Here is a 26,831-nt window from a genome sequence, read left to right on the forward strand (position 1 = left end):
GTTCCCCCAGAGTTCGTTCTGTGGCACTCAAACAGTTAATGTTTCACCTTGTGGAAGAAGAAGAGTCCCATCTGAAGCGTCCACTGTTGCATGGCAGCATTCTCTCAAGTATTTCGAACATCCTTATTGTGGAAAAGCCTATTGAACTCAAGCTAGATGACACAAGAGAATCTGTTTTTAAGGTGAACGGAGAAAACTTGGCACAAGATTGATAACCGGAGGGATCTCCTAAGCAAGGAAATGCAATGCCAATGGTACTGTTGAAGTATAAATGGCACTGAAAAAAAGGACTTAATGACCATTTTTCACACTACCATTCTAGCCCATCCCCAGGGTCATATGATCAAAATTGAGAAGTTTGGCAACTAACTTATATTTATGACGGTTGCAGTATCCCGGGGTCATGTGATGACCTTTTGTGCCCTTCTGACAAGCAAAGTCATCAGGGAAGCCAAATTCACTTAACAGCTGTGCCATTAACTTAACCACTGCAGTGATTCACTTAACAACTGTGGCAAGAAAGGTTGTAAAATGGGACAAAATTCACTGAACAAATGTCTCACTTAGCAACAGAAATTTTGGGCTCAGTTGTCGTAAATCGAGAATTACCTATATAAAGCAATTATCTCATATTCTATTAGAGATTATAGTCACACAACAGGAAATACCTAGAAACTCCCCAATTCTCTGTAAATGGATTTGGGAAGATTATAAAGCAGCACAATCGAATCAGTTTGTGAGATATCAGCCTCAAACATGGATAGTTGGGCTTTAAAACAGAGGCAATAATATTCTAGCTTGATCTTGGAAATATTCAGTTGTTCCGATCTTTTGTGGAGAAAATTGAAGCCCAAGGTTCTGCTATATATATTGCTGTTCCTTCTTGGTGACGTTAGACTTGAGATGGCTTTTTCCCCATAAGAGATGATATGGGAAAATATGTGAACAAATAAATAAGAGGATATATTTGTTTTACTTTTAGGCTGAGACAGTTGAAAAATTGTATAGCATCTTTATATCGGACACCATTGATTTGACTTTGAGGAAGTCAGCAGCTGAGCAATTAGTCATAATCATGCAAGGTAAAATTCTTCAAAATATAATTTACCATTGAGACACAGAGTTGTTCCAACGTGGAGAAAGTCATGACATGATGGGTAATTCAGGTGATTATTTTTCTCTTGTAATAAAATCTGAATCACCTTTCCTTAGCCGCTTTTAATGTATTTTGTATGTTCTTGCTGTTTATATGCCAATAGCATGACCTCCTAATTCACTTTCCTTAAACCCAAACCCAAAGACACTTGTATAAATGGAGTAATATGAGAAAGGGATGAGCCTGCTGGCTAGAAAGATGAATAGAAACACTTCACTCTGCAACATTTTGTGGCAGGTTTCATGCACATTTCTAGTTCCTCTTTCAATTCTCCAGGAGCTGGTTCAAAATACCCCTTTTCAAATACATCAGCATATCCAGAAGGTAGTCAGAGTTATAGCAAAAATACTAAAAAGCTACGGGTGTGTGTGTAAATCCTATACCAGCAATTCCCACTATCCCCTCTCTACCTCAAAATGAACCAAGGATTTGTAACCGAAGAGTACATTCAGTGCATTATTGTTGGCAGAACAGGGGAGTGGGGTGGTAATCACAAAGCTAGAGTGACAGGAATTAAGATGGGAATATTTGGAAGATTGACAGGGAACTGAAATTGACCACAAATCAGGACTCGTGACTCACTATTTAAATCTAGTTTAATGATTGTAGGAAGGAGGCACAAGTACTTATCCATACCTAGTTTATCTAATAACTGGGGCCTATTTAAAGATAAAGCAGTTCTGAATCAATCTGAATCCACTGTTATATGTTGTTGTAAAGTGTGCATATGGAAAGCTAATTTTTTTTTCTTCCAGATTCTAAATTGCATCCAATTATCAAAAATATGGGTGTAGTGGACAGAATTCTTGCTTACTTTACTAAGTGTGTTGCTCAGGATGGCAAGGTACATCTATTTCAACTTTTCTTTCAGGAGAACCATCCCAGGCTTCAAAATTGTATGTTCAGTCAAATAATTTAGATAGGAATTAAATATTTTCTATTTGGAATATGAGTATTACCTCAAGATATGGACTAAACATATGGACTGCAATGAAAGGAAACTTCAGTATCTAATTCTTTGACTCTAGTATCATTTCTCAGCTTGTAAAAAAAGCTAAATAAATCCTCATTCAGAAACTTGCTGTTTAAATAAGCATGTTTATGCAGAGGAAGAAAGCTAATATGGAACTCCAGATTCATGTTCTTCTTCTTCTCTTTCCTCTTTCTATTTGATTAGTAAGCAGAATAGTTTGTTATAATTTAGCTGATCCCTAAGTTTTAAAAGTAGCAGTCATAAATGGCTACATCACAAATGGCTAAATAAGACCATTCTAGATTGTTACCTTATTTAGGAATTGATTTATTAATTCACATATACGAGGTCCATTTTCTTCATAGAAAGCTTTAGATAAACAAACAAAAAAACCCAGCAACTTACTTTTCAGGCAGGTAGTGAAGAATGATGGGAATTAGGAAAATACCTTTTTTTTTCCTTGTCTACACTGGTACACTGTAATATCATTAGTAACCATGTGCGAAGATAGGTGGGCCATGGCAATGGGCTGAGGGAAAGTGGGGAGCCCAGACAGGAATGGTGGTTAAATCCTATTGAAATTCAGGTGGTGCAGGGACTAGATACATTTACACGGTGGTTCCTTCAGGCTGATTCTCAACTCTGTGGCTCAAGGACTGCAGGAGTAGCCAAATTAGTCCCATCAGTTATTAAATATTGAATAAAGTGTTTAGTTTCTTCTTCATGATTTAAATGATGCCAAAACTGACCACCCCCCACTTCAGAGATTTTGGAACAACATTACTTGTATATCTAAGGATGGCTTGTTCAGTTTCATGATTACAATACAATTTTCCCAGCAGAAACTTAATTTTGTAAATAAATTTAGAAGAGCTTTATTTAAAACATTAATAGAAACCTTCATTTAATTTAATTCTATTTAATCTGTGAGTCAGTTGGGATGAAATATTAAAAGTTCTTGCAAATTTTCATCTATATTAGATGTTCTATGGTGTCAAAGAAAACAGGGGCTTGCTTCAAAAATGTGTCACAGATTATTTCTAATGCTTTTATGTCTTTGGAATTAAATATTAAAATACGAGCTTTTTTATGAGAAGTTAATTCTCTGGATTTGTGAATAATGGACTAAGGTAATGTACTGAAGGACATTACTGTAAACTTCCAAGGAGTGTTGATTTCAGAGAAGTTTCAGAATGCTTACTCAGTAGGTTACTCAATAATACAGATTTTAGTTAACAAACCTTTTTTTTTATTATTTTGATAGATCGTGGACTGTATGATGTTGCCATGTCTTGCACTTTTGCGGAAACTTCTGTCTGTTGATCCAGTCAAACGTCTGTCATTGGCTTACCAGCCTTCTGTCTTGCTTGTGTTATTTAGAGGTAACATCATAAAAGCAAAATAAAAATGTGTAGAAAGCATTCGTTTTTATACCTTTGAATTAAGCAATTAAATATCAAGAGTGATATTTTTACAAGTATTTTGTTTTCAAAAAGCTGGATAGATTCTCATTTCTTAGCCTGCAGTTTTAAGAGCACAATTAATATTTCCCATATGTCTTGTTGATAGATCATAAAGCAAATACTTAATTGTTCTTTGGAAATTTGGTATTTAGAGTTTTGAAAGTCTTTATGCTGTTTAGAAAAAAGCATGCAAATGCCTCTGTTCTATTTTCAGTTGCCTTGATATTCCAAGATTATGGTGCTATCAGGAGTGAAACCGCAGTATTACTTTGTCTACTACTTTTTGATGAAGCAGCAAGGAAAGAGATGTGGTAGGATAATCTATAGTGATTGGTTCTGTGCTACTTCATTACTCCTGCAAGTAAACTATCCTTTAATGCCAGCTGCAATATAAGTAAATTATAAACAACATTTATGCTTGTATATCATCTCTCTCTCTCTCTCTCTCTCTCTCTCTCTCTCTCTCTCTCTCTCTCTCTCTCTCTCTCTCCCTCCCTCCCTCCCTCCCTCCCTCCCTCCCTCCCTCCCCCTCCCTCCCCCCCCTTGCTTGCATTTATCAAATAGCAGAATATAAAACAGTGGCTGACCGTCTCCTTGCCTTTCGCTATAGCGATATTTTAAATTATGTAGATGCAAACACAAGAGTAGCATGGTGACCTGCTGACACCTTTGAATAATCAAAAGCCTATCATTGCTAGAAATATAATCAGACCTACTTTTCTGCTCACATTAGAGGAAATATTTCAGGACCTTTTTCCGAAACAGATCCATTGACTACAAGGTGACTAATTAAGATGTGCTAAAGTAATAAATGCAGAACAGAAAGATGTGGCAGATGTTTCCATCCCATGTTAATTGCTGATGGATTAATAAAAACTTTGTACTAAAAACTCGTACCACAAAGGTGTTGTTAAGGGTAATATCTATATTTTTAGTAATGCCGTTATTGCAAAATACTTTCGGATAACATTGAAATAAGAACTCTTCAAATGAAGAGTTGATCCAGATATTCAAAGATCAAACTTGCTTTATCTTTCCAGTCCTAAGAATAATATTTTAAACTTTTAGTTAAAACAAAGTTTAGTTCTCTTTATAACCTGAAAATTAGCCACTTTATTTAGATAATCCTGCCAGTGTAGTTGTTTCAAATGCCTTTGGCAGAAATCACTTTATGTTCTATTTCAAGGTGGCCTATTTTATTATCATCTCAATGACGCCCTCAGGTGTTTTTGAGAAGGCATCTATGTATTTTATATAAGATGTGAAATATTTTAAAACTTATTTAAAAACAGGAATTTTTTTCCCAAAAAAATATTTGTTTACTTAAAGATTTTGTCAGATGTGCATATCCTACCTTATTGCTTACAAACGTTTCTGCTTTGGGTTGTTGTGGTTTTGCAAGCGAAGCAGCAGGAGGGTACCCAGTGTCAATGAATGGCAGTCAATCTGGTCTTTCATGACCAGACAGCCATATTATGATCCTTTATGTTTTTCTTCTATCCTGCCTCCTGCTTCCACACTTTATATTGCTGATATTGTAAAGGCTGAAGCTGATGAGATGGAAACCAGAATTTTCCAGGCTAGAAAGTATCCTTATTTCAGTGTTTATCAGCTGCCTTCCAAGATCGTCAAAGATTAGTTACATAGCTGTTAAATGAAAAAGGTAAAAGGGAAGAAACTCAAGAGTTTTAGTTTGGGGGGACCCATGTCTTTAAAAAGGCCTTTGATACTTTGTCCTGAAGCTGGCAAATCCTCTTTGTGTATCAGGCTTCACTCTCGTCTGGAATGAGAAGTCATGTCAAAGAATCTTTGGCCTAATTTAGCCAATTCCTGAATAAGAAAAAAGCTAATGACTTGGATTTGGTACTGAGCCCTAGTGTGAAACCTGACAGACATAAAGCTAAAATGCAGATTTCCTTCACTACACTTTGAGCATTGCCCTGTGTAGATATGACAATGCTTAGCTAAATGTATATGACATTTAAGGCATGTACTGATTAACACTTAGTATCTTCTTTGGTTTTGTTTGAATTTATTTGTTTGTTTTATGTAGGGCTGATACTGTTTCCTGTGATCCTTCTAGCATTTCCCACTTCACCTTGCCTGTTGCCGTTGTAAGGAGGTAAGAGTTATTATTCATATTAAGAGTCACCCTTGCAGAAATACTATTTTTTTGCACTGTAAAGGAAATATTTTAAATAAATAAAAAAAATCTAGAAAGCCTTTCACAGATGTTTGAAGGACCTTGACACGAAACACAACACTTATTTGTTTTTGTTATTTATGTTCTAGTTAAAGTATGAAAATCATTTGGTGTAGACCATGATGACTTTCCCATTACAATTGATTAATTGATTGATTGATTGATTTACTTATTTATTTTCACAAATAAAACCTAACCCTACCGAAGGGCCTCCAAAAATTAATTGGACTCTCTTGCAGCTATCGAGAACTTCACGTCTGGTTAGGGCGTGATCCACCCATCTTTCTCAGAGTGGGACTCTGGTCAGTGTACAATAAAACATTAAAATATAAAAACAATATATACAAATTCAAAACTTAGAAGGAGGCATGGATGATTAAACCCTGTTAAAATTAGTTAAAACAAAGGGAGGTTTCTTCAGGGCACTAACTAGCCCTGGGCCTACATTCTCCTCTAAGCCCCCCATGTGAGGCCAAAGAGCCATGTTTTGACTCCTGTTTGGAAGGCCAGGAGAGTACAGGCCTACCTAATCTCTGGAGACTATACCCACAGGGTGGGGGCAACAGCATAGAAAGCTCTCTTCTTAGATCAATTTCTGTTGCTCCCTTCCACCCACAACACTACTCTTTTGGGAATACTTGAACCTTATGCATTTTTGTGAGGAGTGTTTTTTTTCCTTTTTGTTACTCTGTAATTGTCAGACTTCGATGCTATCTCAAAATAAATGAATTTCCAAACTGCCAATCTTTAAGGAAATCTTTTCTTTAATTGAGCACAGCCACTGGATCATGACTCGATGTGGACAAGACTGACCTTTTGCCCCCCAACCCCTCCCTTTCCGATCCCCAAATCTCTGCTTCTCATTGGCTATCTTCCAAGTCATTCTTCAGACTTCTTGTCTCGTCATTTCCCAGGAATGTCCCCCCCCCCTCCTCATTTCCACGACAACCCGACTTCAAAGGGATTTAGCAGGCAAAAGTTCAGAGCTTATCTCTCTCTCTCTCCTCTGCTCTCTATGCCAGCGTTGAAGCGCTGACAGTAATTATATTTACCCATCTAGCATCAGTCAAAAATGAAGACCACAACTCACAGAATTCTAAGCAATGGTTGTGGTTGTTTGAGCAGTCTGAAATGACAAAGTTCATATATTAACCATAAGCCATGATTTGCAAAGCAGAAGATCTGAATTCATTCATGCGGATGAAAATCAAACAATCTGCAGTTGTGACTTAAATGTGATGTGTAAACAGGGACATAGTAGTTGCAATTTATTGCAGTGAATGCTAGGCTGGCATTAATTGGAATTATGTGTGAACCCCAATCCTATATTTTAAACCATGATTAAAGCAAACTATGCCTTAGTTCAGTGTGTATACTCAACCAATACACAGAGTTAAAATTATAAATGCTCCTGTTGATAGTTGCTGTTCAAGGTATAACTTAAGACGGGGCATAACAATGTTATTTTTAATTTGGATTCTAGTTTATGATGAACTGATTCTACAGAATTGATTGATGTAAAGTTAATGTGGGGGACTGTCAGTAACTTGATTTAACCAATTTGAATTTGAATTAACCAATTTTGCTGTATACATGATGTACAATGACAATAAAGGCTATACTAATTGAATAGGAACTCATTTTATATGCCGCGTAAGAGTAGTGTGTAAAGAAATATTTCAGAAGTCTTAAACCATGACTATGATCATAGTGAGCAATACAAATTTTATTCTCCGAAACCAGCATTATTTCAATTTGTCCCTTTTTATTCCTAAAGGTATCATCTACCTATTAAAGTCTCTGCACATCATGCTGTCAGTCCTAACTCGGTGGTGTTACCATTTTCTTGTGAATTCTGGGCCTCAAAACACGTGTCAGATATGCTAAAAATGGCTTGGAACTTGTCTTGGTTCCATGGAGCAGATAGTTTAGTTGCGCTTGCCAGTTATGAGACAGCAGCAGAACAGTAAGCTATTCATTTTGTTGTTCCAGTTCTAATATTTCTTCCAATTTGTATTTAACAAAGAACAATCCTGACTTAGAGTTTTGGTCTTCACTTGGAAATTTTTATACTGTTGTTTTAATGAATGGCACCTACCATAAAACACTGAAACTCCGTTTGGGAATAGGGTTGGGAATCTAACTCTCTAAGGTTAGACTTCAAATTCTGTCCTCTCCAGCTAGTATAATTAATAATCAGGGATGGAGAAAACAGGAATCCAAGAATGTTTTAAAGTCAGAGATTCCTAACAAAGTTTCCAGCCAGGGGTCCAAATTGTTAACAAGCAATAAGACAGGCGCCTGTTCATTTCTCCCATATCCTTAGTTTTTCTTTAAACTTTCCATACTTCCAATCTTGATTGGGCATATATTTGTGATACTCTTTGTGTATCCTGTAAACTTGTGAAAAACACTGTAGTGAAAGATTTGTTTATGAACTGTGCCATAGAACAAGAAGATCAAATTCTATTTTTTTTTTTTAATTTGATTTATATGCCGCCCTTCTCCGGAGACTCAGGGCGGCTTACAATGCGTTAAGCAATAGCCTATTTGATGGTTCCAAAACCAAAAAGATAAAACTTTAAATCAATGCGATGAAAGAAGAAAAAACGAAATATAAATTGAGATGCTATATTCGTTGGTTACTTTAAAATAAATCCTTTAATTGTCATTTTAATGTTCTTTTCTTTTTTAATTCCAGATTTTCCAGCACTTTAAAGCTCTCCTCAGAAGATATTATTATCCTTAAATTAACGTGTGCAACCTTTGGTCTGCAGGATTGTCTTAATGCCATCACTCAAGCAGCATCCCATGGGGAAGTTAGGGCTGCTGTCACAAAAATGAATTTTTATATTTTGAACGATAGGCTGGCATTAATGTGCAGCGGTAGTCCTTGTGGAGCCACTTTCAAGTCCTTGGCTTGGCAAACAGCATTAAGCAGGTTGGTGTGTAAGAACAAGGTACCTAACTGACTACAAAGCCACCTGTCACTGTAGATTTAGCTTCGACATTTTCAAAGCCAGTTTCTTTAGAATCTTCCCAAGCATTTTCCACAACAAGAAATGCCTTTGAAAACGGTAAATCAGGTGTATTTAGCAACCCAAAAGGAAGACGTTTTCACATTCACAGGTTGGCTAAGGATAAAGCAATGCTACAAAACATGCTTGGCCCTTTTGCCCTTCCTACTGTAAGCCCTGCATTTATCTGCCTGCCAGAATATTGTGAGGAATGCCTAGATCAGTGAGACGTCTCATTTTGGCAATTTTCTGGCTGTATGATTTGTATATACAGATGGTTAATGGAGGCTAAATGCATAAAGAATAGGGAAAATGATAAAGGCAATACATTTCTTCTTTGACTATTCCTTCTGCTTTTCTTTTAATATGGTGTTTCGTAGTTGAACCTTTTGATGTTTATTATTTTTATTATTATGAAAAAAGATCTCTTGCATTCATCTACTTTGTATTTCTGACATTTATATTTAGCACCAGCACATTGCTGTTTTCAATCTTTTTAAGTTTAACTTTATATTTCAGCAAACTACATTAATCATGTAATGCTAGTGACAGGATACTGCTACAAAATGACATGTACGATATTATGGTTTGTGCGTAACAGGTTTCTTCAAGTGCTTCCCGTGTCTTCAGAGGATGAAAAACTTTTGGCTGATGTCATATGCTTTTTAAACAAGTTTATGAAGGAACAGAAGAATATTTCAGAACACCTAAAATGGATTCTGGATGTGGTCCTGAAGCAGGTAAGGGTCTTGAGTAACACCTGATTTCAACAAATTATGTATTTTCACATACAGTGGTAGCTTGGCATTCAACTGTACTCAACACATTTTGACGCAAATATTTTGTTCCAATTCTCAACATTTGTTTGATACTCAACACAGACTTGTTGGTATCGGCTGCCTTGTGACTCACTATATTACTCATTACATTATTCCTTATGGGAAAATTATGTTTAGTATTCATCATTTGAGGTAGTCATCACATTTTTCGTAACCAATTCACAGTGTACTTACAGATCTGTGCCATTACACTTGTTTCAAAAGACTCTTTACTCTCTACTTACTATCTCTATTTACTATACTTACTATGTGTGTATAGTAAGTATAAGAAGGGGTTGATTTTTTTTTCTTTTTGGAGGGGGCAATCCCTATGGGTAATCTAATTTAGGAGATGACAATTTATTCCCATAATATGGTCTAAAATCCTGACCCTGCATACCGGAATGAATTGGAGGAGAAGTTCCCTCTAGGAGGACCCTGATCTTCTGCAGAAAAAGAGACTTTGTCCATTAGTCATTCATTCATTTATTAGATTTTTATTCCATCATTATTAAAAGTTATGTCATATAAAAATAAGATGCACAAGAACTTCCACAACAAAAAGCACATGCATTAGAAACAATCATGTTTTTTTCTGAATAAAAATCAATTTTAGATCAGGAGAAATGTATGCTTGCCATAGAATGACTATTGTGACAGGAAGTACATTTAAATATATTCACCAAAAGCAAACTGTCTTCAAAAACACACTGAATCTGGTAGGTTGTAGCCAAGGAGTCAGTGTCAATTAATAAACCATTTGGTAAATTTGTTTTGTCTCTGCCAGGAAACTCTTACCATCTGCTTGCTTGAATTTTTATATCATTGAAATTAGTTTACTGAATGTCTAGTGATGCAGCATATTAATTCTGTATAAATTGTTAAGAAAATTTATTCTTAAATAGCTTCTTTCTAGTATGAAAAACTGCATGTCAACTGCTAGCTTCAACCTGAGTTTTATGCTCTGTTGGAGACTAGGTAATGAAACATATGTTCTATACTGATGTTATGCCTTGATCTTCTGTGCAGAATCCAAAATCTCTATTAGATCTTGTGATACAGCCAGAATCTCCGGCCCAAGATGACGCTGATGAGCTAAAGACAGCTGTGAGACAACGATTGCAGAAAGAATTGATTGCTTTCTTTAATACACTTCTACTCAGGTTCATGTCTGTTACTGACAGGTATGGCATAAAATGAGATACCCAACAATATAAATCACTATAATTATTTGATTCTTAAAGTGCAAGATCTAATGTCCCAGGACCACAATCAGCTTCAAAACTTAATTAGAACCTCAGGAGTCTTTCAGAAGTTTCCTCCTAGTTTCTTTCCAAGATTTCTGAAGCCATTTGCCTTTGTCTACTTCCTAGGTCTGAGTGGGAGTGATTGGCCCAAGGTCATCCAGATAGCTTCCTACCTAAAGTATGACTAGAAATCCCGGTCTCCTGGTTACTAGCCTGGTGCCTTAACCACTAGATCATGGGTGTCAAACTCGATCGCAAGACGTGACGTATCATGACATATCACAACAGGTTTTTGCGTTTGTGGAGCCGGAGTGGGCGTGGCCTGCACATGACGCATACGGCCTGTGGGCCACCAGTTTGACACCCCTGCACTAGACCAAACTGGCTGTCTAATACCCTATCTTATCAACTTCTTTATTTTATACAGAAAAGATTTGGAACTTACTGGCTATTTCCGAACAGAACTAGCCTTGAAGCTTCTTCAGTATTTGCGAGTAACAGATGCCCCTCATTTCTATGGATTACCTTTCTTGGAAAGGATATTAAATAGCATGGTTCATGTCACAGCACTGCCAGGCTGGAGTTCATACTCTGTCACAATGGAGCCATTCATGATTTGCAAGAAATACTTAGCTGGCCTTCTTGAGGTAAATGAACAACAAATAAATTTTGTGTGATTGGGAAATAAAAAGAGTGGATTGACCCTGCTTTAAACAGAATGCTTGGCACTCCAGCCAATATTTCATCAGAGAGAAGGGGAACAGGTTTCACTGTGTCCTGTACAATTGAAAGTTTTTCTAGGGAGCTCATTTTTTGAAAACATTTAGTACAGTATTTTACCAGGTTCCTCAATGAATAGTCCCATTAATCATTGTTGTATGTTTACACTTTTCATTACTGTGGGCTACAAATATGTGTCTATTGCTAATTTTGAAAAACATGCTTGTCATATAATAGTTACCCTTCTGAAGATGAATTAGATAGAAAATAGCATATATTGAATTTTATTTTTAAATAGCTTCCATATTATTTGGTTAATTTCTATTAAAAAAAAAGCCTAATCCTCAGATCATTTCCTTTGTGAGAGCACCAGAAATAGACTCCAACATTTTAACATAGAGCCCAGCAGAGTAGAATATTTTTTTAATTGTTATGTGTAATTTAAATATTATATGTTCAAAAAATATATTTTGTTAAAAAAAATAATCTCACAGCTGAAAAAAGTCTTAGAGCAACTTTTGTGTAATTAATAAGAAAAGGATCTTCCTGCTGGACTGCAGTTTAAATCAGAGATCAGGAAAGAATGGAGCCTTACAATGTGACAAGGGATTTTGTAGTGTCTTTTAGGTTAGTATACTTAATTGCGACAAAATGAGTAAGGGGGAGAGTGAATTAGCTTTCCTCAACCATAATTCGTCTGATCAGATCCATTTCCTGCTACACCTGTTATCTATCTCTTAAAATAACAGAAATTTTATTAAAGAAATCCTATATCACATCTAATTTGAGTTTATGCAGAGTTTAGAAAATGAACTAAATGATAGTTTAAATAAGCAGAATAAAATTATCACACTCCAGATCTTTACACATACATTACGCAGGCATAATTCTTTCAAAGGAAATATTATCTCTCACAGTTTATATACCTAGATACATTGCACAATAGCTGTCAGCTCTTCAGGCCTTGATTAAAATTCTACAGGCTTTTAAACTCTTCCACTTTTTGCATATCCTCAAAGTGACACAATTAATACATTTTTTTGCATCTTACATCTGGCCAGCGTCCAGTAAGGACAAGAATTAATAATTGCTGAATGTATGCGTTGAGAGAGCTGAAGCTATTTCTGAATTCAGAAAGAACAGAATCTGCATGTAAACGAAGTTTCATTTCCCCAAGCAGCCTTCAAAACTGTTCCAGAGTTTAACTTTAAGGGTTGATAAGCTGATATTTGTGACAAAGTTGTGATGCCTTTGAACAGTGTTTTTTTGCTTCTCCTTTCAGGTCATCTCATCTTTTTATGTTGAGTGGGGTGGCAATGCCATGTCTTTCATGGGAAAAGGAGTTACCAAGAGTGCTGTCCTTTGTTTGCTTCACTTGTCCCATGAAATGAGTATTCAGGCTCTAGATGAGGTATGAAAACAATAAGATAAACTTCTCTTTGATTAGTACATTGCTTAGTACAGGCCTGTTTGAACAGGGCCACGCAAGCGGCGGGTCAGTGCCTGGGTCCGCGCCTGGGGCCATGCAAAGTTCCTCTCATACCACCGGTGGCCGCTCACACAAATGGAGCTGCTCAGGCAAGGAATTATCCCCTCTTCCACACACACCCTTCCCCCACTGGGCCACCAAGCCAGAAAAGTTGGGCAATGGACACCGCTGGCTTAGTATAACTTTTTTCGCACCTCACTATTCTTGATATTATTTTTACATTAAAGCATGAATATTTTATTTTTGGCTTGTAAGAAATGGAACCATTTAGTAATTAAGAAGGACCATTGCCCTCAGGACTGATGACTGACTAAATGTATAGTAAAGTTTAAAATAATATATCGAGGTTACGTGATTCTTAAAATTGATTGGTTGGCAATCAATTGATTAGTTAGTAATTTTTAGTTTTTTTTTTTCTTTTTCCCCTTTAGAGAGTGACAACTTTTTCTAATGCATAACAGTTTATTGTAATTGTCCACTCTAGGCATTCAGCAGAATAAAAGTCAACATGCCTATAACCTGAAATTTGACTATGCAACATCTGATCAGTTCATTCGTCTTATATCTTTATATGCAAATTAAATTTTAGTTCTCTTGCTAGACACCCATATCGGTTTGCTTTGGTGCTATATTATAATAGAGATATGAATATTCTCTGACCCTTGGGCCATATGTGGGCTGCATCTAATGTCAAAACTCCTCTGTCAGTGATCAGTCAAGATTTCTAGTAAGAGTAATGTATTCTTTCAGCCTTTTGATGATGGGAAGGAGAACTGAGTGCCAAAAAGTGAGGTGAATTGATATCTTCATTTGTTTTTTTAAGTCTGCTTTTCTTACATTGATGTGTAACCACTACTATATTTAAAGGAATGTGACTGAACTAAAAATAATGGTGTCCATAATTGTTGGGAGAAACTGAAAGTAAGAAGAACATACCAGAAATTAAGCTTTTCTCCAGTAAAAAATCCCAGAAACCTTTTATATAAAACCTTTTTGTTCAGTTTCAGACCTATTTCCTCCAATGAATACACTGTAAGGACTCTTTTCTAACTAGGCTAGATGAAGTAGAGTTACTGACATTCCTATATAAGATATAGACTCTTATCTTTTATTTTATATTCTATGTTCCTTAGGTTTTTAACTGTCTATTCAGCTTAATTTAACCAACAATAACCTTTAATAAAACTTTAGTGTTAAATTAGCGCATAACCTTTTCATACATTTATAACTTCAAATATAAAATGCAGTTTTGTAAGGGAAGTGAAATGAGTTCCTGGTTTTATTTTTACTTCCGTTTTTCCTAACCTTAACAGAATATATGGTGACCTTTTTCCCTGTGCTTTTAACTTTACAAAATATACTAATATTCTTTTATTACGTGTGCTATATAAGCACTGGTTTAGGATATGCATTTTACTGACTCAAAAAGTTCATAGGTTTAAATGTTGGAAGATATATAAATGGTTTGTAGTATATGTAAACTTGAGTTCAGAGAGAATCCGAAGATTGTTTGTTTGGTTTTTAATAGAAATAATTTTCTTTTTAGGATTGGGTTTCACTCTGGTTCTTGCCATATGATACCAGTGAAGAACAAGGTCAATTTCGTCAAGGTTTAGCGTGGCTTATTCCATTATGGGTAGATAGAGACCCTGAGGTTAGTAAAATTCACATTTTTTATTGAGTATTTTTCCATTGTCATGGCTATAATAGTGCTGTTCTTCTAGTGAAAATATTATTTACCAACTTGGCTCCCAGGCTTGTAACTGCAGAGGTATGAAATAATGATCTTAGCAATTGTGTGGTTATTTCTTGATTCAGCATCAAGTGTGGAAAGAACTTTAGATGGTTTGGTCCTTCTGTTACTATTTATCTGTACTACCCCCACAGCATACAAAGGAGAAACTTTCCTTTTGTTGTTTTGCAAACCCAAAGAACAAATGGATTCTCCCTAACCTTTCCTGGCCATACAACATCGGATTAATGCCAATAGAGGCAGGATCTTTTTAAACAAAACTCATGCCGATCATTTTTCCTTGGAATTCTTTTGTTCATAATAAATATACTCAGAATCTTGAGTTTACATGTATGCTATTTTTTTTATTACCCTTTCATTGAATGTACACGAATGATTATTAATAAACTAGCTGCTTTTTTTCTGCCTTGAATTTTGGAAACAACTGAAATGGGAATTTGCTGCATTTAAGGCTTCCCAATTAACAGAAGTTTTTCATCTTTTTGAAGAGTCTTCAGAAATCATCCACTTGTCCTTAAAATACTTAAACAACATTGTTTGCTCTGCCATAGACTTCAATCACTTGTGAGATGCTTTTCTTTTTTATTTGGGATAGTTAGGATAAGAATCAGAAGTCTGTAACATAGTCACCATTATGATCAAATTGTAAATTGTTCTGGCAGTTGTCAGCTACTAGATAAATAAGGAAGGCAGATGTTTTGTTCTGTGCAAAGATTAGCATACAAAATGGCCCAGCTTTTGAAAACAAGAACTAAAATTAGATAGAAATTATTCCTTTGCATTGCCCTAATCTAACTTCTGCTGCATTTTAAGAGTTTTCATTGTTTTTTGCCTCGTATCCAGTGTTGATTAGTGTGTGTATGTATGTGTTTCTACCTACACACACACACCATTTCATTGAATGTGTGGATTGGACATCTGGTTCACATTGGGTTTTTGATGTGCTCTTTAGTACTGAAAAAATTCACTCAAAGCTTTTGAACAAGGAGAAGAATGGGCACAGAGTTCTTTTTCTCATCAGTTGTGGATAAGTGGAATGAGAGAAAAAAAAAAGAGAAGGAGTAATTGAAGGAAAATAGTCATTATTATAGCCAAATAATTACAGTAAATATAAAAGTGGAAGGATCTGGATGAAATAATCCTGACTTTCTGAAGTTATATTGTCCATTTATAAACTATGATAGCAGTTGGAAGAATAGCTGTTCTAACAACTTCTTTCTTGTCTCTCTGCATTGGTCGATATGAAAAGTATGAATTACGGAAGAAAATCCTATTTTCTGGTGAGGGATTACCTATTGCTGGAATAACCATCTTGCATATTATTGCTATAGCATAGGCCATCCACTGTTGTAGTAGGTGAATGTACATGTTCAACTTAAAAGTATCTTTTAGAAATCTCCCATATGTGGGAATATATCATTGCTCCCACGGAAAAAAAAAGCATACCTTCCTTTTTCTTGAACCATTGTTTCCAAAAGCCCACACTGCTACCCTTTGCTAGTTTGGTTGAAATCTCACAGGAAAAAAACTGTTGACATGGTAAAGGATATGATAATTTGTTAAGAGCTCTTTTGTTCTTAGAATTCTTAGAGGCTGCATGGAAGAGGGATTAATATAGACTCAATTTGATAATACAAGTAGTTGCAGTTAATAGCAATAGCAAATACACTTAGACTTATATACCACTTCACATTACTTTCCAGCCCTCTCTAAGTGGTTTATAGAGTCAGCATGTTGCCCCAACAATCTGGGTCCTAATTTTACCCACCTCAGAAGGATGGAAGGCTGAGTCAACTTTGAGACAGTGAGACTTGAACTGCCAAACTGCTGGCAGTCGGCAATCAGCAGAATTAGCCTGCAGTACTGCATTCTAACCACTGCGCCATCACTACTCATAATCATGGTAATAGGAACTGGAATTTCAATTACGAAGCAGTATGGCCATGAAGTGCAATGTTACATGATTACATCACTGAGCAACGGGAAACCCAGCAGTCCCCATTTCTTGTGTTAAGCAAGGACCTCATGTGTCTGTGACTTATGACTTGCCAATTTCCAACAAGCAAAGACAGTGGGGAAGCCAGCAGGAATTCACAAGTCCTGTGTGTCTTGCAAGTGGGCCAGCGGCCAAATGAGGGCTAAGGAGTGTTGAAGGGAAGAGAGGGAATGCAGTGACCCTATGCAAGGACAGGCAGGGAAAGGGATGCTGTGGCATAGTAAGCATGCAGGGGAAGAAGTGCTGCAATGCTGCATGAGTGCAGGTGGAGGACCTATGTGTTTGTGATATGGATTGTGGGTAGAGGGGAGCTGTGGGTGGCAGCCATTATGGAATATGAGATCCATAGTGGGATCCTCAGGAGAAAAAGCAGGCGATTGGAGTGGCTTATGTGGGCAAAATGCAACCTCTGCCACCTTCCCCATTGACTTGCTTTGCAGTCTCCATTGATTGTCAACTTTGCAATCATGGCTTTGGGACATTGCAACCATAATAAGTGTGAGCTGTTTGCCAAGTGCCTATATCATGATCGGATGGCTGTGGAGACTGTGCTGTGATAGAACTTTGAGGGCCAGTCATAAATACAGTAGTCCTTGACTTACCACTGTAATTGAGCTTGGAATTACAGTCATAAATCATTGTACTCTTAAGTCAAGGCACCATGCCACTGGACCCAATTTTTTTGGCAAGTTTTGCAGCAGTTGTCCCAACTGCTTTTCAAGAGGCAACTAGAAAGTCTTGAAAAGCACCTTTGGAACAACCTGGACGACTGAGACTCTCCGTAGACATTTTGCAGCAGTTGTTAAGTAAATCTGTTTACCCTATTTTTTTTTAACCAGAAACTGGAAGTAATTGCTGGAAACTAGCCAAAAATAAATAAATGTTAAAAATCATAACCACCCTGATAAGGTCCCAAAATATGCTCACATGACTAAGAGGGGTTTGCAGCTGTGATAACTTCAAAATCAGGTTGTAAATCGTTGTTGGGGGCTTTGTCATGAATGTTCATTAATTGAGGATGACTACTATTTCTTAATACAGTTGGGTCCCACATTAATATAATATATGCACAGCTGAACAGAAGGAGATCTTAAAACAGCTTCTATTGAGAAGTGTTAGAACAACAAGGTTCTGTGTATTTTAATGATTTATTGTGACATAAACAAGCTTTCCCAATCTATTAAATCTAGTAAAACTCCTGAAATTTGTGTTCAGCCAAGTCTTTTAAAAAAATAATTTAATTTGATTTTTGAAATAAAAACTAACACAAACTAATAATTAAAGTAAAAGAAAGAGGAAAGAATGAAAAGAAAAGCAAAGCCAAAAGTGCAGAAAGAAAAAGAAATACAAAGAAGTGACTTCTGGCTTGCTTTTACAGCAATTAGAAGTATAAATTTATGTTAAATTATTACTCTAAATTTGCATCATAACTTTCATTTTTTCTATTATTTCTATTCTGTTTCTTTTTCTAATCATCAGATCCATATGTTCTAATTTCATTTTTTTCCCTTGTTTCGTGCAAAAAGTCCTAAAGGGGTTTCCAATCAGCCTTAAAATTAATCAGTCTTTTTTCTCATCAAAGCTGTCAATTCATGCCATCTCAGCTAGATCTACCATCCATTCTTCCATTGTACCATTGTAGTGTCAAATATTTCTATTGTTATGCATATAAAAGTCTTGCTGCTGTTGTTTTACAGTTGCAAGAAAAAGTATGTGAACCCCTTGGGATTATGTACAGTTTTGCATGAATTGGTCATAAAATGTGCTCTGAACTTCATCTAAGTCACAACAATAGAAAAACACAGTCTGCTTAAAATAATACTACACAAACATTAGATGTTGCCATGGTTTAATTGAACATAGCATGTAAATATTCACAGTGCAGGGAGGAAAAAGTATGTGAACCTTTGGACTTAATAACTGGTTGACCCTCCTTTGGCAGCAATAACCTCAACCAGATGTTTCCTATAGTTGTAGATCAGACCTGCACAACGATTTGGAGTAATTTTGGACCACTCCTCTTCACAAAACTGTTTCAGTGTCGCAATATTCTTGGGATGTTTGGTGTGAATCGCTCTCCTAAGGTCATGCCACAGCATTTCAATCAGGTTGAGGTCAGGACTCTGACTGGGCCACTCCAGAAGGCGTATTCTGTGCTGTTGAAGCCATTTTTTTGTTGAATTACTTGTATGCTTTGGGTCATTGTCCTGTTGCATCACCCATCCTCTGCGGAGCTTCAGTTGGCGGACAGATGGTCGTACGTTTTCCTGCAAAATGTCTTGATAAACTCTGGAATTCATTTTCCCATCAATGACAACAATCCGTCCAGGCCCTGAGGCAGCAAAGTAGCCCCAAACCATGATGCTCCCTCTGCCATGTTTTACAATGGGGATGAGGTTTTGATGTTGGTGTGCTGTGCCTTTTTTTCTCCACACATAGTGTTGTGTGTTCTTCCCAAACAACTCAATTTTGGTTTCATCTGTCCACAGTATATTTCGCCAGTAGTGCTGTGGAACATCCAGGTGCTCTTTTGCAAACTTCAAACATGCTGCAATATTTTTTTTGGACAGCAATGGCTTCCTCCGTGATGTCCTCCCATGTGCTCCATTCTTGTTTAATGTTTTCCTTATTGTAGATGTGTCAACAAAAATGTTAGCATGTGCCAGAGATTTCTGTAGGTCTTTAGCTGACACTCTAGGATTCTTCTTTACCTCATGAAGCATTCTGCGCTGTGCTCTTGCAGTCATTTTTACAGGACGACCATACCTAGGGAGAGTAGCAACAGTTCTAAACTTTCTCCATTTGTAGACAGTCTGTCTTACCGTGGACACATGAACATCAAGGCTTTTGGAGATACTTTTGTAACCCTTTCAGCTTCATGCAAGTCAACAATTCTTGATCGTAGGTATTCTGAGAGCTCTTTTCTGCGAGGCATGGTTCACATCAGACAGTGCTTCTTGAAACCAGTAAACCCAAAACAGGTGTGTGTTTTTAAAGGGCAGGACAGCTGTCAGCAACACATCCAATATCTTCACACTGATTGGAGTCAAGGTTGGCTCACTCCTGGCTCCAATTAGCTCTTGGAGAAGTCATTAGGCTAGGGACTCACATACTTTTTCCTCCCTGCACTGTGAATGTTTACATGTTACGTTCAATTAAGCCATGGCAACATCTAATGTTTGTGTAGTATTATTTTAAGCAGACTGTGTTTTTCTATTGTTGTGACTTAGATGAAGTTCAGAGCACATTTTATGACCAATTCATGCAAAACTCCAACTTGCAACTGTACGTAGACAAAGAATTCCAAGAAGAGTTCTATGAATTTTTTTCCAACTGTTTGCTCATCAGTCTCAAAAGGAATATCTCTGGTTTCAATTGTATGTTAATATTTCAGTTCTTCTGAATTAATATATATATTTGAATCCATTTTTTTAGCTCTTTTACATGGCTACCAAGCATGATAAAAACTCCCGTCATGTTCACATTTCCAACATACATTTGAGGATACCTTTAAGATTATTTTTCTGGTGGCCAATACCAATGATACATCATTTAATTTAAAAAAAATCTCTTAAAATAATATGTTCAGCAAAATTGATGACTAATCATGGATTCAAAGATGTTTATTAGATAAAGTTGTATTTTTCTCTGTTTTACGTTCTAGTATATAAAATGTTTTCATGCATAAGACTGTTAGATTTAGAAATACTTCTTTTTGCTGTTTTAACCATATTGTGGGGCAAGGAAAAAAAAGAGATAAAATCAAATTTAATTTACTGAGATTTTAAATTTGGATTTTTTAAAATTCATTTCGGTTTAGGAGAAAAAGTTTGTCTTCATGCAAACACCCAGGGTAGTGCTTTAAGATAAGAAACCACACAAATATTTAAATAAATGTAATGCGGTTTTTTTTTTTTCATTGCTATTAGGTAAAGTTCACTTCACTTGCAATAGGATCAGCGCTTACATCACTAGACGTGGGCTGCTTCTCTTTAGCAGAAAGTTGCCAGAACATATCAGGAGGATTATGGGGAACTGTGATTAACATCCTTCTGGATAAATCTGAATGCAGCATGGTGCGAAGAGAGGTTTGTAAATCATATAACTGTAAAAATGAATTTTCAACTGATTATAACTTGGTACTTTCTTGGATTGAATCAAGTGCCTAGGTCATTTATCTAGAAGAGCATGGTCTGTGCACTTTGCTTTTGCCCATCTCCCTTTCTCTTCTGAAAAGATTCTCCAAGAAATAGAGAACAATGAAAACAATTACAGTGTGGAATTAAAGACAAAACTTTGAGAGTGGATGATTCTTATATGAATAGTGCTAGATCTGCTACATTAGATACATTACTCTAAAACTTAGGTAAGCATTACTGAAGTTTCTTGGTGCAATGTATCTTTTATATATATGTATGTTTGTGTGTGTGTGTATTAATAAATAAATGTAGTAATTAATTAGCTGTGGCAAGTAACGGTAGCACACCCATTGCGCGGAGCTCGGGTCTCGAACCCAGGCTGTCAACTCTCCAGCTCACAAGCTCAGTGTCTTTAACTGCTGAACCGTTGCACCTCTCACTAGATAGATAGATATATAGGAATAGGATATTTCTTATATATTCCTATATCCAACATATTCCAATATATTCCTATACCCAATAAGATCACTACATCATTTTTTGTGTTTTTCTCAAGACTTATCTTACTCCTGGTTTTCATTCAGCATAAGATGCCTTTAGACAGGCCATCTAGATGTTTTGGGATTGCAATTTCCCAGGAGAGAAATGTAAAATAACGAAACAATTTCCCATAATAATTTTAAAGGATCTTTCTCCACAGTGTAAACCAAAGTTTGCCATTGTGAAAAATTAAGCAACATGAAGTAATTTTCAGACTGAACTATAACAATTAAAACATTAACATTAAAAATAAATTTAATAGTAGCTGAATTACAAATACTTTCATCAGGGGTGAAATCCAGCAGGTTCTGACCGGTAGCGGAAATTTTGAGTAGTTTGGAGAACTGGTAGCAGAAATTTTGAGTAATTTGGAGAACCAGCAAATACCATCTCTGGCTGGCCCCAGAGTGGGATAGGAATGAAGATTTTGCAATATCCTTCCCCCAGGAGAGGGGAGGGAATGGGGATTTTGCAGTATCCTTCCCCTGGAGTGGGGTGGGAATGGAGATTTTGCAGAATCCTTCCCCTGCCATGCCGACCAAGCCACACCATGCCCACCAAGCCACGCCCACAGAACCGGTAGTAAAAAAAATTGGATTTCACCACTGACTTTCATCTTTTTAAACTGTGTAAGGAGTTGTTAGAAAAATTACATAGAAAGGAAATTTTCCGTCTCTGCTTCAGTTCTACTAAATAATGCAAAATTTGATTTCTTTTTAAATAATCCACTGCATAGCCAAAAGCTTAGAAGAGAAAAATTATGACATATGAATTTAATGTATACTTTTCATTGCATTGATTCAGTATGTACTAGCCTAGGTTCTTTTAACTGCAGCCAGATGGCACTGTTGATGTTTGTCTTTTTTTTTTCTTTGTAGGCTGCTTTTATTCTTCAGAATCTTTTGGTGATCCCACTGCCCACTGAAGAGGCTAAAGACTCCAATTGGCAGGTGACTGGTTGACTTTACATGTTATTACTGTTCATCAGTAGGATTATGCACAACAATTTGTAATTTAGCAAGAGTACAAGCTGTTTTTAGATGTACCTAGATGTGAAAATATGCATACTTTAACTTGTTAATAGAGAAGCAAAAGGTTTTTTTCTCCTAGTCTTGTTGACCCTCAAAGCTTTCTATATTAGATGAAAACAAAAACTTGGTGATTTTCAAGTTAAGCTAACCTAAAAAGTAGATTTAGAAATGTCTTGAAAATAGACCCATCTTTAAATAAGATTCACAAGTATTTTCATTTTTAAAAGAACATATATCTCAATTCTGTTTCCCTGATAAATGAAATTTAGTTGTAATTTACCATCATAGAAGCATTGTCCTAAGGCCATAGGATTACGTGAATTTTTCCATATAAGGTGAAAGATACAGGTGTAATATCTGAGAGGCAAATCCACCATCACATTCCTTCTTCCTTGTTATCAAACTGATTGGATTCAATTTGTTTTATGTATTTTATGTTACAATATATGTCAAGATTTCCCCATCAAAATGCTTTCCACAGTGGTTCAGAATTAATTTATGGGTTGATGATGGCCTAAAGCAGGGGTGGGGAACCATGGCCCTTTTACAATCTGTGAACTTCAACTCCCAGAATTCCTGAGCCACATGGATGGATCTAGACAAATGAAGTATATCAATGTGGATGAGATAATGCTGCTTAAGTATTGTTTTCTTGTAATTGGGGATAATTTATGAAACAAAATGAAATACAGCTTTTTAAAGCTGCCTTTGGAATGCCTGATACTGTTCTGCCCCAGCTACGGGTCCCAAGAAGTGTAGCACACACACATAGCTCCAAAAACTCCGTTTAATACAAACAGACCCCTTTCAAAATGCAGGCTTTAACCAAAATGTCCTTATCAGCCTGCTATGAATTACAGAGATTAAACAAAGTCCAACAAGGGTTGGCAATCAGCCCAGAAACCAAGTTGTAACAAAAAACTCACTCTCAAAATGCTCTGCATTTTGACCAAACGTTGTTTCCAGCAACATTTGCTATCTGTGTGCGAACTTAAATAGGCTAAGGGAGTGGCCAATTAACCCCAAGCCTTACTCTCGAGGAGACCTCCTGGGTAGCCACTCCTGCCTTTTGGCAGCCCTGCGTGTTCGAGCATTGAGAAGAGGCTCCTCCACTTCACTTGCTTCACTTGAAGGAGCCTCTGGAGGTTCTGAAGGCCCTGGCTGAGTCTCTGCCTCTGGCACCACATCCTCTTCAGCCTCCTCGCTGTCCGACTCGAGCGCCAGCTGCACAGGCTGCTGGCGCAACACCACACCAGCCGCCTTGTCATGGAGATCAGCCACAGTCCACACCGGCCGCTGGTGGGCTACAACAGATACTGTTGATATAATATGATGGTATCATATTGTCCCTGTCTCTGTTCTCCTCAAAGTTGGACTTAGAAAAGGGGAAGTACCAATAAGCAGATATTCTTTTTTTCAATGATTTTATTAGAGATTATATTATATAGGTAAAACTTATACAACTATACAATTAACAAAATAGATACATTAAAGAAAAATAAATAAAAAATAAGGTGCAGAAGAGAATTAACAGAAGAAAAAGGTAAAAATAAAAAATCCTCCCCTTCATCCCCAGCAAGTATAATCAACATTAAAAACTTACCACTATCTCTTAAAATCAAACATCTTTTCATTCCATAACTTTCCCCAGTATCTATAAACCCATCTTTAAACCTCATCCCTCACTATTTATCCAGCAGGGGGTATTAGAAATGACAACATAAGTATCATAAATTATCTGTTGCACCCAGATTGACACTATCCTTTCTCTTTAAATAAATCCCATTTTTCTTGAAATAATAAAAATTCAATCCCACTCAAAAATAATTAAACATTACATGAAATAGCCATCATAATCCAGTCCTAATCAAGAAGCTATTCAACATTCCCCAAAATAATCTTTTAACCTTAGTCAAATAAATTAATCTTATATACTTTCTGTGGACAGTCTTTTAAAATCCTCAAAGAATCCTCATACATTCCTCCTCTCTGAGTTCTTTTCTTCATTTTTATCAAACCCTCTTTGTACTTCCAATGTAGCAACCCCAGAAAACCCCTCTTGTAAATTCAGTATAAGGGAATAATCCAAATCACTCATGTGGTTTATTATTTGTTTCTTTTTCAATTTTGAATAATCATTTTTCAATCCATTGTTTCCATCTCTTACAAACTGTGTTTTTTAATTCCATTTATAAATCAATTTCAGTTTTATTCAGTGGAGCTTAATCCTCTGCGCTGCTAATTAAGAGTTAAAAAGTTAAAAAGGTCAAAAACTTCATGTTACTGTGAGTGAAATGGCATTTCTTTTAAAGTAGACTTCTGGTGCCCTCTAATGTCTAATCTTCAAAGTTTTTTGAATCAGTAAAGATTATAAACAGAATATTTTCCCCCAAGTGAGAGAATCCTTTCAATCAACGTCCAAATCTTAAATCTATCTCTGCCCCTAATCTGTTTGAAACTTTCCAAAGCCAAGGATAATCATCTTCTTGCTGTATATTCCAGAAAATACAGATCTTTTTACTTGTAGTTAAACTGCTTTTTTAAAGGATTGAAGGACACTCACCCAGGGATTTTCATAAAATCCCTGGGTGAGGGAGGAAGAACCTTCAGAAGATCCCTGGGTGAGGGAGGAAGAACCTTCAGAGGAAGAACCTCTGAAGGTTCTTAATCTTTAAAGTAAGGCAAAGAATAAAAAATGTATAAAATTCAAAGTGATTAAGAGACAAGCCAGTTGAATTTAAAGCTCATATAGGCAATATTAGTGGCTGTAAACACAATGTAATGTTGTGACTCCCAGCTGATAGCAGGCCTACTGCAAAAACACAGTTCCTGCCATCTGCTTACAAAAAAAGGAGCACATATGGGCGATCAGATTACCTCTCTTTAACTCCAGAGAGATTTCAGATGCCCTGTTCCTGCAATTGGGCATTTTGTTTACCACTCACTGGAAGTTTAAGCCTGCATTTTTCAGTCCTTCAAAAATCACTAATATTCTTACTTCCCTCCCTGCTGAAACTCTATAAACAGACTAGAATTGCCTTTGTTGGCAGTGGGAGACTGTCTTTTTGGTTTAATAATAAAAGTTATAGGGCCAGAAAACCTTTTTTCACAGTTAAAGGAACAAAAGAATCTCTATGACAGCAAGACTCACTACTCGGACTGATGTTTGGTACCCTCAAAGGTAGTGGCATCAAAGAGAGACATGTGAAAGCAGGCATTGACAGAAACGTGATGTTATTCAAACAGTTGTTTGCAAAATTAATTTTAAAACAACTTAATATAACTACTTGAAGGACATGGAGATGAAAATGGAATTCCTGCTTTGGGGAACAGTGCCAACCCAGATTAGTAATAGACAGTTTGGCAAGCTGCCTATTTGAGGCTTGTCAGTGTGAAGCTGTTATCTTAATGCTTTTTAGTATGCTTGTGATTAACTTTTTAAATATATCATGGATGTTTAAGAACTCTCTTTCAATAGTAAATCTGTCCTTTTAAAATAAATCTTATTGGATTGGACCTAGCGAGTGTTGAGGGCGGTGGTCGTGAGAGAAAGTAGCAGTAATTAGCATATGTCAGTGGAAATGCTAGTTGAAAAATTCACAAAAGGTGTAATAGGTTTTCTAGCCGTTCTTCCTTTCTCTTCAGCAAAATTGAAGCAGTATTTTGTTTTGTTTTTCCAAATTCATTGCAGTAGTATGAAACGTAAAATAATAGTATGACACATAGCTTTTATATAATCTGGCCACATGGGAAAGAAAAACTGGACAACTTCCTCACACACCTCAACAGCCTACACCCCAAAATACAGTTCACCATGGAAACAGAAGCGAACAACCAACTTCCCTTCCTGGATGTCTTAGTCTACAGAAAATCCAATGGCTCCCTAGCACACACTATCCACCAGAAGAAAACACACACAAACCGCTATCTGCACGCACTCTCACACCACCACCCTGCCCAGATCAACTCTGTAGCCAAAACACTCATTTCCAGAACAAAACGCTTAGCTGACGAACAACACCTAAAAACCGAACTACACACTCTCACTAACGTACTAACATCCAATGGATTCCAAAGAAATAAGATCACCAACCTAATCCAAAAAGAAACCCCCACTAAAATCCAAGACAGAGAACAAGAAAACGGCAAAGCCCTCCTCCCATACATAAAAGGCACCACAGACAGAATAAGCAAAATCCTCCACAAACATAATATCAAGACAGCATTCTGCACAAACCGAAAAATATCCACCATCCTAAGGAACCCCAAAGACAGAATTGAGTTAG

General features: G+C 36.5%; 1 protein-coding gene across 2 annotated transcripts in view; it reads left to right on the forward strand.

The window, feature by feature from the left end:
- Positions 1 to 26,831, forward strand: part of RTTN (rotatin) — a 99,383-nt gene that overhangs the window by 29,113 nt on the left and 43,439 nt on the right. For both annotated transcript variants that reach the window (XM_034429040.2, XM_087890397.1), the window contains 15 exons: positions 11 to 182; positions 983 to 1,082; positions 1,912 to 2,000; positions 3,394 to 3,511; positions 3,807 to 3,903; positions 5,646 to 5,714; positions 7,573 to 7,761; positions 8,497 to 8,736; positions 9,414 to 9,552; positions 10,660 to 10,814; positions 11,305 to 11,524; positions 12,880 to 13,008; positions 14,633 to 14,740; positions 20,765 to 20,923; positions 22,393 to 22,464. In XM_034429040.2, the coding sequence (XP_034284931.2) occupies positions 11 to 182; positions 983 to 1,082; positions 1,912 to 2,000; positions 3,394 to 3,511; positions 3,807 to 3,903; positions 5,646 to 5,714; positions 7,573 to 7,761; positions 8,497 to 8,736; positions 9,414 to 9,552; positions 10,660 to 10,814; positions 11,305 to 11,524; positions 12,880 to 13,008; positions 14,633 to 14,740; positions 20,765 to 20,923; positions 22,393 to 22,464 (2,056 nt within the window). The remainder of the gene's footprint in view (positions 1 to 10; positions 183 to 982; positions 1,083 to 1,911; positions 2,001 to 3,393; positions 3,512 to 3,806; positions 3,904 to 5,645; positions 5,715 to 7,572; positions 7,762 to 8,496; positions 8,737 to 9,413; positions 9,553 to 10,659; positions 10,815 to 11,304; positions 11,525 to 12,879; positions 13,009 to 14,632; positions 14,741 to 20,764; positions 20,924 to 22,392; positions 22,465 to 26,831) is intronic.

Source organism: Pantherophis guttatus, chromosome 3 (assembly GCF_059756535.1).
Source record: "Pantherophis guttatus breed Tessera chromosome 3, ASM5975653v1, whole genome shotgun sequence".
NCBI lineage: Eukaryota > Metazoa > Chordata > Lepidosauria > Squamata > Colubridae > Pantherophis > Pantherophis guttatus.